We start from the raw sequence: 11,885 nt of genomic DNA, 5'->3' as shown, positions 1-11,885 counted from the left end.
CACTATTGAAAACTGTATAAAATAATAATAATTTTTATCAGCAACAAAAAGGTTTTAATGGTTTCTTATCATATAGTTTGTTTGTTTGGACAGTTTCAGATAACATGTCAGTACAAAGTCTTCTTCCAGCACACAGGAGTAGCAAATCTACAAACACGGATGTTTCACCTACAATGAACAAGAGTTACAGGTATAGTGAGGATGTCAACAGAAGAAACAAAAGGTCCTAGTGTTAATTCTACCAAGATGGATTATTGTTATTTTAAACATTTAATTAAGTTGTGTATCCGTGTTATGATAAAAGGAGGAAAGACAGCTCTGTTTTGCGTGCATATGTCAGGGCTAATATGACTGATTGATAAAGACGCACGGAGGATTGGGTGTCAACTCGCGCTCGGGTGACTCGAGTAAACGGAGTCTGAGCTGAATTATAATTCGCCTAGAACTAGGACATGTTGGCTCCGCCTACTTATCAAAAACCATCTCGCTGATTGGACACAGAAACGTAAACGAGGCGGAGTCCATGGGTGTGTCACGAAGCGTGACCAAACTATGATTGGCTTTCGTCTCCCTCTATCAGAATCCGAATAGCGGCTCCTAGAGCCAAACCACATTTTACACATTCAGGAACTGTCTCTGGTAAAGTGTCGCTGATACTAACACAGGATAAATAATATTGTGCTGTCTTGGTCATTGTTTTCAAATCGAAGAAGTTTAAATGGTCCGTCAAGAAACCAAACGCCTTAATTTGACCTTAGAGCAATAATTTCCTTATGTTTTATTTTAAATATTGTGAAAATGATAAGGGTCTTTCTTCTTTGAAATAAGACGAACACAATTCCGATTAAATCGACGGAGAACTCACTTGACATGCACTTCACGGACTTCCACGGAGTACAGTAACATAAGGTAAACCTCTGGAAACATGAAATGTTTCAGTTATATTCAAATATTTGATCAAACCTGCTATTTCTTCATGTCTGAATTGTTGTCGTCACCTCGTATTAGCTACTTTATGTCTGTTTGTAACGACAGCTGCCTGAATGTGCATATTTTCTATTGTGCTGTCCATGACAGGTGTAATATTTTACAGGGGAATACGTTGCTTAATAAGAAGTCACAGTTATGTGTATAGACAGACTGGCGCATCTTTCTGTATTAGCTCGTTGTGTCTGCACGCGCATATTTTTCGTTGGCTTGCGCTCTGTTCTGGTGTCACGCGCGTGTGAATGCTCTGTTTGTCTACATGTTGCGAGGGCGCATCTAACTGCTTGGCAGCGCTCGGGCTCTCAGCTTCAAACTGTGCGAACCGTCGCTCTTCCCCAACCCCCGTTGCACTGCTCAGGCAGCGAGGGCGGGGCCAGCCCAAATAAATGTGGGGAGGGGAAAAAAACGAAGACAACAAACCTTAAAAATGTAGGCCACGGCGCGTGACCCAGTTCCTCATGAACAACACAGCGAGTGTGAATGTGGAGCACGGTTATTATCCCCCACGCCCGGCACGGTTCCAGGGCGGGTTCTACTGTGTGTTTTTCTCTGTGCCAAGCAATGTTCGGGGGCCTTTAGACATATGAAAGAGAAGAAACAAGTGTTACATTTATCCAATTGCTATTTAAAATGGTAACTTGTATCGAAAGTTTTTAAGTATTTTTACATGCCTCTTCATGTTTTTATTTTCTCTGTTTTATTTCTGTATTGACAAATGAAGTAAGTAAAAGAAATGAGTAAAAGGGGTAAGTTTTTAACATTTTATATGTATACAAAATGTTGTTTTTTTAAACTTACCTATTTTACTTATTTTTTGCCTCATTTGTCCAAACATACATATATAACAGATATATATATATATATATATATATATATATATATATATATATATATATATATATATATATATATATATATAAGACTTCAGATGCAAAAGCCTCTAAGTGCCATCTGAATTTTCTTCTAAAATGAGCATTTTTATCAAGCTCATATGTTTACGTTCAGTTATTTCACTTTAATAGCAATGAAAATTACCTATTAATTGCCATTAAAGTAAAATTACTGAACATAAACATACAAGCTTGATAAAAAATGCTCATTTTAGAAGAAAATTTCAGATGGCACTTAGAGGCTTTTGCATCTGAAGTCTTCATATATATATATATATATATATAAGACACACGGAGGATTGGGTGTCAATATACAGGAAATATTTACAACTGAACACAGCATGAGTTGTTTCACTAGGCAGGCTAATTTCTTGCCTGGGAGGTTAATCTTTTTCCCTAATCTTAAATCAGTTTTGTGTTTTTTCTCATACAATAGATAACGCTTGGGGTGTGGTTGTGAGAGATCAGAAAGAAAAAAGAAAAAAACAATTTTCCATTTATGCATATAGCCTGTGGGATGACCAGGTGGTAAACTACATCTCTTCACCTGTTGATTACACATGGGGAGTGAGCCAGTGTCAGTTTCAATAGGTGTGTGTTGTGATCTGAAGTCAGGGTGGGCTGGGCTGCTCCTATAGGCTTTTGTGTGGTTTTGACCATAATGAATACAGAAAGAGAAGATTGTAGTGTTGTGTGTGTGCGTGTGTGGCAGATATTTTGTTTTGGGCCCCCTGGAGAAGGCGATCAGTCTGAAGCTGACCTACTTTTCTCCTTTACTCCATACCTGCAGAGCTATTTATACCCATGGCACAGGGCTACAGGAGCAACTCAGACCATCTCTCCCCTCACAAACTCACACATAGACACTTTCTGCTCACACACATATATGTACACATCTCCTGCCATCTTACAGTTTTTATATGTTTTTTTTTTTTTTATTATAATTTTCCCAGTCTGGCCTGTGGAGAGCAATCCCACCCACCCACACAACGTGAAATCCACACCCCCTCAGGGGTGCAGTGAGGGTGAGCTGTATTCATTTAAAGGATCTGGTCCCAGTGTGCATGTGAAAGCCTGTTTCACATATCAAAGCATGTATGCCTAATGAATGCTTTTCTGTTTAATCTGTGTAATAAGGATCAACCCACATCTGTAATTATTTGTTTGTCCCAGAATGTTTGGAGACTGAATTACTTTTGTTGATCCATAACTGGGTTACTTATCACAAAAAAAAACGTTGATTCTTGCTGAGTTGCTCAGTGAACAAAAGATTCATCGACAGAGTATTTCCAAGTTCACCCAAGTGCAAAAATGTTCTTTGTGCAAATTTGCAGAGTTGACAAACAGAAATCTAGTTGGTATGAAAGTAACTTCTGTGTGTATGTGCATCACTACAATACTGTCAGTAAAAAAAAAAAAAAAAAGTAAACTTTGTTAAACTTAACGCTTAAATTTCGCTAGTGACAGCACATTAATGCTGTCGACTCAGCTTAACTTGTACTGAACCCGGAGTATTCCTTTAACAAGGAATAGTCCAATCTTTCACAATCTTTGGACACTTATATTTCATAAGATATTTATAACATTTTATATCTCTTTATTGTCACAGGAGACAAAAACACCATTGTGCAGTTAGAGGGATGGAGGACAGGAGGCACCTGCCTCCAGATGGAGGTGGCAATCTCAAGCGCTCCGCCTCGGCAGAGTGCAACATGGAGGATAAAGCGGTCAGGAAGGAGCAGGGTGACCCAGAGACCTCGACACAAATGCGTGTGAGGAAAGACGATCTCTGTGATGTTCCTCGCAAGGTGCCTCGTTTCCAGTATGTGGATTTCCCTTCCCTGCACCAGTGCATCCAACAGCTTTCTGTGCCTCCGCTGAATGGTTGGCTGGGATCTTGCTCGTTGGCAAAGGCAGCAAACTATAGGCCCGCCAGTCCTAAAGAAAAGGTGCCCAAGTTTAAATATGTGGACTACCCATCTCTCCACCACTGCATTCAGCAGCTGTCCGTGCCTCCGTTAGAAAGCTGGAGTGCAGGGCTGGTCAGCTTTAATGCAGAGGAGAGACAGGAGGGGTCTGGATTGCAGAAGAGGCCCTCTCAACCAGGGACTGTGAGGAAGAACCAGAGGAATGAGGCAGGAGATAAAAACAACGAGGACAGGAGTAGAGTTACATCACTTCCTTTCCCAAGAGACACACACACCTCAGTCTCAGGCAAGCAGGAGAGACCTCAACACGACTACACCTTAGAGGTGCCACAAAAGTCCTGTGCTATGAAACCAGAAGCTGGTTTGCGATCAGGTTGTGGCTCCAGGTTAGAATCTGGCTCTGGATCTCAGAGCAACACAGCGGTGGTGAGAAATGACAGGCCGTCAGTTATTAGCATGGTGCACACGGATAGGCAGAAGCACTGGACAAAGGCAGATCACCTGGAAGAACAATTGAACTCTCCAGAATCAGTCGGACGGGTACCTTGGAATACCCTCCCAGAGTCAGTCTGCCCATTCTGCCAACAGATGTTCACAAACCCCGAGCAGTTCAGGGCTCACCAGAGGAGCCATAAAGATAAGGTGACTAATGCTTACTGTTAAATATATCAAATGAGTCAGTGATAACATCCATCACACTTTCTCACTTTCTTTTGTGACATACACTCTATTCTCTGTATGGCACCACCCAAAAATGAAAATTATATAATTTACTCACCCACACAAAATTTTCATTTAAGGGTAAACTTTCCCTTAGTTTTAAGTAGTTTGTTACTGCATCTTGCATTCAGCATCCATTATTTCAAATTAATCACAGTGTCTTCTTATCTTCACAGAGACCAAATTGATGTGCAGAAGTACTGAGTGACAGCTGCCTTTGCAAACAGTTAATGCCACATCATATGGAATCTCATCATCAGAGGCCTTCTTGTGACTGCCTTTAGTGGGGCTCGCTGGCAGGACTATAGGGAGATCAAAGACACTCTAAACACATTAGACAGTTTGGGTTCAGACCTTAGGGAGAATGCAAGCCTTTGTCTTGATTTATGGTGTGAAGTCTAAAAAGGCAGAAACTGACAGACAGAAGCACAAGCATACAAGATGCATGCTTGTTTGCACACACACCTAGGCGACTTGCAATGATGCTGACACACACAGACACACACAAAGAGAGAGAGAGAGTCTTATTCATGATTTAGAACAGGTCAGTATTTACTTCCCCACAAGGACCATCAGACATAATGGGGTTTCAGCTCAAGACAGGAGATTAGAACCAGATTTGTAGTCTCTTCCACACATATATCAGTGTGTTTAAAGGGGTGGGTGAAGCTCGATGAACTGGTACATAAGAGGATGAATTTTATTACATATGTGTTCCCCACACTGTGTGCATGGTGGCAGGCTAAATATTTAGCTTTTGGTGCCTACAAAATAATGGCTATTGTTAATAATGCACAAACAAACAGGCTTGTTAATGATTTGTTACATTAGCTTTTTATTGTTTTGTATTTTTTTATGTTTTTGGAAATTAATGTCTATAGTGGCTTTGAGCTGGTAGCTTTAAATATATATAAAAAAAAAAATGTACTGCTTGTTTTCAAGTGTTTAGCTGTGTGAGTAAAAAAATTTCATACAGAAACAAATGTTTGACTTTTCAGTACAGATATGCCCTGTGCAAAGAAAACCTGTTTGGCAGGTTACCTCTCGGTTTTAATGTTTTAAGCTTTATGTAAACAAAAGAGCTAAACAACTACAGTAACAATATATATATATATACAGTGGGTACGGAAAGTATTCAGACCCCCTTAAATCTTCCACTCTTTGTTATATTGCAGCCATTTGCTAAAATCATTTAAGTTCATATTTTTCCTCATTAATGTACACACAGCACCCCATATTGACAGAAAAACACAGAATTGTTGACATTTTTGCACATTTATTAAAAAAGAAAAACTGAAATATCACATGGTCCTAAGTATTCAGACCCTTTGCTGTGACACTCATATATATAACTCAGGTGCTGTCCATTTCTTCTGATCATCCTTGAGATGGTTCTACACCTTCATTTGAGTCCAGCTGTGTTTGATTATACTGATTGGACTTGATTAGGAAAGCCACACACCTGTCTATATAAGACCTTGCAGCTCACAGTGCATGTCAGAGCAAATGAGAATCATGAGGTCAAAGGAACTGCCTGAAGAGCTCAGAGACAGAATTGTGGCAAGGCACAGATCTGGCCAAGGTTACAAAAAAAATGTCTGCTGCACTTAAGGTTCCTAAGAGCACAGTGGCCTCCATAATCCTTAAATGGAAGACGTTTGGGGTGACCAGAACCCTTCCTAGAGCTGTCCGTCCGGCCAAACTGAGCTATTGGGGGAGAAGAGCCTTAGTGAGAGAGGTAAAGAAGAACCCAAAGATCACTGTGGCTGAGCTCCAGAGATGCAGTAGGGAGATGGGAGAAAGTTGTAGAAAGTCAACCATCACTGCAGCCCTCCACCAGTCGGGGCTTTATGGCAGAGTGGCCCGACGGAAGCCTCTCCTCAGTGCAAGACACATGAAAGCCTGCATGGAGTTTGCTAAGATGGTGAGAAATAAGATTCTCTGGTCTGATGAGACCAAGATAGAACTTTTTGGCCTTAATTCTAAGCGGTATGTGTGGAGAAAACCAGGCACTGCTCATCACCTGTCCAATACAGTCCCAACAGTGAAGCATGGTGGTGGCAGCATCATGCTGTGGGGGTGTTTTTCAGCCGCAGGGACAGGACGACTGGTTGCAATCAAGGGAAAGATGAATGCGGCCAAGTACAGGGATATCCTGGACGAAAACCTTCTCCAGAGTGCTCAGAACCTCAGACTGGGCCGAAGGTTTACCTTCCAACAAGACAATGACCCTAAGCACACAGCTAAAATAATGAAGGAGTGGCTTCACAACAACTCTGTGACTGTTCTTGAATGGCCCAGCCACAGCCCTGACTTAAACCCAATTGAGCATCTCTGGAGAGACCTAAAAATGGCTGTCCACCAATGTTTACCATCCAACCTGACAGAACTGGAGAGGATCTGCAAGGAGGAATGGCAGAGGATCCCCAAATCCAGATGTGAAAAACTTGTTGCATCTTTCCCAAAAAGACTCATGGCTGTATTAGATCAAAAGGGTGCTTCTACTAAATACTGAGCAAAGGGTCTGAATACTTAGGACCATGTGATATTTCAGTTTTTCTTTTTTAATAAATTTATCTTTTTTAATAAATCTAAATTTAATAAATGCAAAAATGTCAACAATTCTGTGTTTTTCTGTCATTATGGGGAGCTGTGTGTACATTAATGAGGAAAAAAATGAACTTAAATGATTTTAGAAAATGGCTGCAAATTAACAAAGAGTGAAAAATTGAAGGGGGTCTGAATACTTTCCGTACCCACTGTATATATAATAATAAAATAATAAAAGTGTTTTATTTTTTGTTTACTTAAACTTTTAAGGTACATAAAGTATTTAAATTATAGTGATGTTCTGTCTATACATTTAATCTGTCTATACAGACTATACATTCATAACTCGTAGTTTAAGACAAGTAATTTACATTTTATCAGATTTAAGTCTGGTCAGCATGTAAAAAGAAACAGTAACGATAACTGTCTTTTTATGAATCTCACAAACAGGTCACAAACTAAATACAGATTTACATAAAGGAATCCCTCTTTTAAATTACAAATAGACAAAAGATTTCAGATATGGTTATCATGCCATAAACCTTCATAGTAACGTCAGGGGGTTATTCCAGAAGCAAGGTTAATTTACCGTCACATATAGGCTACCCTGAACTCTCGGTTAATTAACCCAAAACTTGCTTACTCGAGGTAACCCAGAGCAAAGAGTATATAACCCAAGAGGCGACACTCTGATACTTTTTTGCTAACAGCCACTAGATGGCGCTCCGGTAGCGCGGCCGCCATTATGGGGTGAAAATGCCAACTGGACCATGGAATCCTTCACATCTTACACACCCAAAATCGGACTTTCACTGCCAAATCAGAAGCGCAATAGAACATTTTTCAAATTAAGTCACCAGTAAATTGTATGGCTCCCACAGTAAATGTTGTATTGTCTTATGTTTTATTTGTATTTCAGTTGTGGAATCCAACCATTCATCCATCTGAGGTAACGTAGTTAGCCTAGGCTACTTTATTGAATATTTCCGTTTTATGCAACTTTACAAATTTATTAATAGTAAATAAATAATTAATACATTTAAGATCATCATGTTTGCAGCGAACAATATATTTCAGACCTAGTGGAGTAATAATAGTATTACTCAACTATCTGAATATATATATATAGCCTACACGTTTGGGATCGGTAAGATTTTTAATATTTTTAGAAGAAGTTTTGTCTGCTCACCAAGATTGCATTTATTTAATTAAAATACAGTAAAAACAGTAATATTGTGAAATATTAGGCTATTACAATTTTAAATAACTGTTTTCTATTGGGATATAATATAAAATGTAATTTATTTCTGTGTTGGAAAAGCTGAATTTTCAGCATCATTACTCCAGTCTTCAGTGTCACATGATCCTTCAGAAATCATTTTAATATGATGATTTGAAGAAGAAACATTTATTATTATTATCAGTGTTAAAAACAGTTGTATACTTTTTTCAGGATTCCTTGATGAATAGAAAGCTCAAAAGAACAGCATTTATCTGAAATACAAAGCTTTTGTAATATTATACACTACCGTTCAAAAGTTTGGGGTCGGTAAGAATTTTTATTTTTATTTTTTTGAGAAGAATTTAAAGAAATTATTTTTTTTTTCAGCAAGGATGCATTAAATCAATCAAAAGTGACAGTAAAGACATTTAAAATGTAACAAAAGATTATATTTCAAATAAACGCTGTTCGTTTGAACTTTCTATTCATCAAAGAATCCTGAAAAAAAAATATTGTACACAAATATTTTGTACATCTGTGCACAATAAATGTTTCTTGAGCACCAAATCAGCATATTAAAATGATTTCTTAAGGATCATGTGACACTGAAGACTGGAGTAATGATGCTGAAAATTCAGCTTTGCCAACACAAGAATAAGTTACACGTTCAAATAGAAAAGAGTTATTTTAAATTGTAATAATATTTCACAATATTACTGATTTTTCTGTATTTTAATTAAATAAATGCAGCCTTGGTGAGCAGACAAAACTTCTTTATAAAACATTAAAAATGTTACCGATCCCAAACTTTTGAACAGTATAGTGTGTGTGTGTGTATATATATATATATATATATATATATATATATATATATATATCCGTAGCCAGCCTATTGAAGGGGGGGGGGGGTCCTTTTTTTAAAAAGTGGACCTTTTTGCAGTTTTTCTCCTCCTTTTGTATTTAATTACGAGGTTCAAATACTTCATTTTGGTGACCTTTTATGCACTAATTTGTGCTGGATTAGCTTGTCTGCTGGTATTTAAAAGAGCACACTTTTTGATGCACCTAAAATATATTTACTGCATTGTTGTCAAATTGCTTCCTCATGTACCACCTTTGTCAGTCCATACACAGTTCATAAGTTAAAAGACCACAGTAACAACAGAATAGATTTGATGAACTTTACTGACATATTAATAATAATTCTTCTCATCATCATTTTTTGACTATCTGTCAATGCCTCTTTGCATTTCCATTGGCTCCAGTCTGCCGGTATTGGCCAATCACAAAAGTCGATCTTGCACAGCCAATGTCACTGAATATCCCACTATATTTTATTATTATAATTACGCTACGTTTATATGGCTATTATATTGTAGACTAATGAGTGGATAAAATATAGAAATCCTTTTAATTAAAAAAAAAAGATATATATATATATATATATATATATATATACAGTGTTTCCCACAGGATTTTGTGAGACTGTGGTGGGCGTAGCCTACATCGGTTCCTCTAGGGGGGTCCGGGGGCATGTCCCCCCGGAGGAAAATTTTATATTTTAAATTTACATGCATAAATCTGGTGCATTCTGAGAGCAAAATTAAGTGACTAGATCAATGAAAAAATTTGTTCTCTTGTAACCAATTTTGTGCTATAAAAGTAAGTTATTTATTGGTGATGGTAGGGCAATAATTTAGCCCTACATCTAAAGCCTGCATCTGTATTTGTGGAGCTAATGGTCACTCTTTGATTTGTTAACCAATCCAGAATGCAAACACACCACTTCATTATAGATAAAAATAACAAATGAATACAAATATATAATCATAAGCTGACCAATAAATAAATAAGTAAACTAGGTGAGTATATAATTCAGCAGCAAAAAGTATTCTAGCCTAATTCTTGGAAGAAAAAAAAAATAAAACTTTGCACAGTAATTTTATAAATCTAAATGTTAATAAAAAGTTTAAAATTACTATTTGTATTCTTATGAAATGGAAAAAAACGATTTATATTAGATTTATATGTAAATAATTATATGTATATTATTGTAAGATTAAAAGACGCTTATTTTAAATGTATTGTGCAGCTTTTTAATGGGGCAACAAGATATGATAGATACGACAGAACAAAATAGGCTATTAATAATCGTTCAGTGTGCAAAACAATGATAATATGAAACGCTTCAAAACAGTAGCAAAAAAAAAAAAAAAAAAAAAAAAAAAAAAAAAAACGCTAATGCGCATCCCGGGAGCAGAATGATGCGCTTGAAGCAGTATCGAGTCAGAGCGCGCAGTTGCGCTGCGCATTGAAAAGTTCACGGCACAAAGAGAATCCCTGTGTATATCTGACTGTATCTAACAGTTTATTAATCATATGTTTCTTCTCACTTTTTTAAATTCCAGTTATTGTGCATGTGACGCCAATTCATAGTCCTTGTGTTGTGCGATCTAACAGACATCCTGTAGCCAATATGATCACATTGTTCAGAAACAACAATAAACTCCAGCAAGATAAAGTCATTTTATGCAAATCCACAGCCCTTTATCTACATATCAAGTATTATAATGGTAATATATCATATTGGAGAGTTTTACCGTGCTGACTGCCATTACCGAACGCGACGCGCTGTTTGAGTGCTGAATGATTGACAGTTGTAGCGGAGGGAGACGAGTTTCTGACCGTGAACTTAACGATGTAAGTTAGATATCCTTCTGTCCCTCACATGAAGCTATGGAATGGCTTCAGATGACTTTGAATATAGTGCACGAAAACTTAATTGCTTCTAGTCTACTTATTTTGCTCTATGATTCCCACTTTTGCCATATAAAAGAGCGCAATCAGACGGTAATTTAAATATTGCGACCTAATTTCCGTTTCATTTTGAGACTGTGGCGGGACAAATTAGAATGTGGCGGGCGGCCACATGATAGTCAATGTATGGGAAACACTGTATATATATATATGTGTAAAAAAAAAAAAAAAATGTAAAAAAATAAATAAAATAAAGTGTATTGCGAGAACTCTCTGAACTGCACGCGCGGCACACACACGTCCAGCTACAAATGTAGGCTAGGCTATCATATTAATTTGAAACAGCAACCCAGAATATTTGTCACAAGCATTGATTAAAAAAATATGATGACAAAAAAAAAAAAACCGACTTAAATCTGGACCTTTGGCAGTGAGAGGGGGGTTCGTTCAAACCACCCGAACCCCCCCCCTGCCTACGGGCATAGTACGTTTAAATGGATCATGCTATAAACATAACGATCTTATAATACATTATGCATTGCTGTGTCCAACATTCCCAATTTTTCTGATGCATGTCCTTAATTTCATATGTTGGTATTAATTCAGTGTTTATAATGCTAATACTTGAACTTCAAAGAATTTTAACCCAAACTTTGGGTTTCACCCCAAAATGGCAGAAACGCAGGGCTGCAGCTGGGCGCCGGTGTTGCAATGGAATTTCGCTTCTTGTTAATGTATATTCTTTGCGATAATATACAATCAGTGCTTGCTTTCCAGTGGCTAGATTCTACTTCCTTCTTCTTCTTTTGTTTAATGGTGATTTACATAACC

General features: G+C 37.6%; 1 protein-coding gene across 3 annotated transcripts; it reads left to right on the top strand.

Moving 5' to 3' along the window:
- Positions 1 to 584: 584 nt before the first annotated feature.
- On the top strand, positions 585 to 5,504 carry si:ch211-284e13.6. Of its 3 annotated transcripts, XM_048188098.1 has the most exons (5): positions 585 to 909; positions 2,314 to 2,468; positions 2,831 to 2,902; positions 3,487 to 4,447; positions 4,702 to 5,504. In XM_048188098.1, exons 4-5 carry the CDS (start codon positions 3,518 to 3,520, stop codon positions 4,711 to 4,713), a joined length of 942 nt encoding a protein of 313 aa, XP_048044055.1. In that variant the 5' UTR covers positions 585 to 909; positions 2,314 to 2,468; positions 2,831 to 2,902; positions 3,487 to 3,517; the 3' UTR covers positions 4,714 to 5,504. The 3 variants fall into 3 exon arrangements, with proteins under 3 accessions (XP_048044055.1, XP_048044054.1, XP_048044053.1); XM_048188097.1 differs by lacking the exon at positions 2,314 to 2,468; XM_048188096.1 differs by lacking the exons at positions 2,314 to 2,468; positions 2,831 to 2,902 and having other exon boundaries at positions 586 to 909.
- The last annotated feature ends 6,381 nt before the right edge of the window (positions 5,505 to 11,885 follow it).

Source organism: Megalobrama amblycephala, linkage group LG4 (genome assembly GCF_018812025.1).
Source record: "Megalobrama amblycephala isolate DHTTF-2021 linkage group LG4, ASM1881202v1, whole genome shotgun sequence".
Classification (NCBI taxonomy): Eukaryota; Metazoa; Chordata; class Actinopteri; order Cypriniformes; family Xenocyprididae; genus Megalobrama; species Megalobrama amblycephala.
Note: the sequence above shows the minus strand (reverse complement) of the source record. Positions and strands in the feature narration are given on the sequence as shown.

Coding starts and splice junctions, on each gene's coding strand:
- si:ch211-284e13.6 (XM_048188097.1), top strand. CDS start 3,518: ATGGAGGACAGGAGGCACCTGCCTCCAGATGGAGGTGGCAATCTCAAG.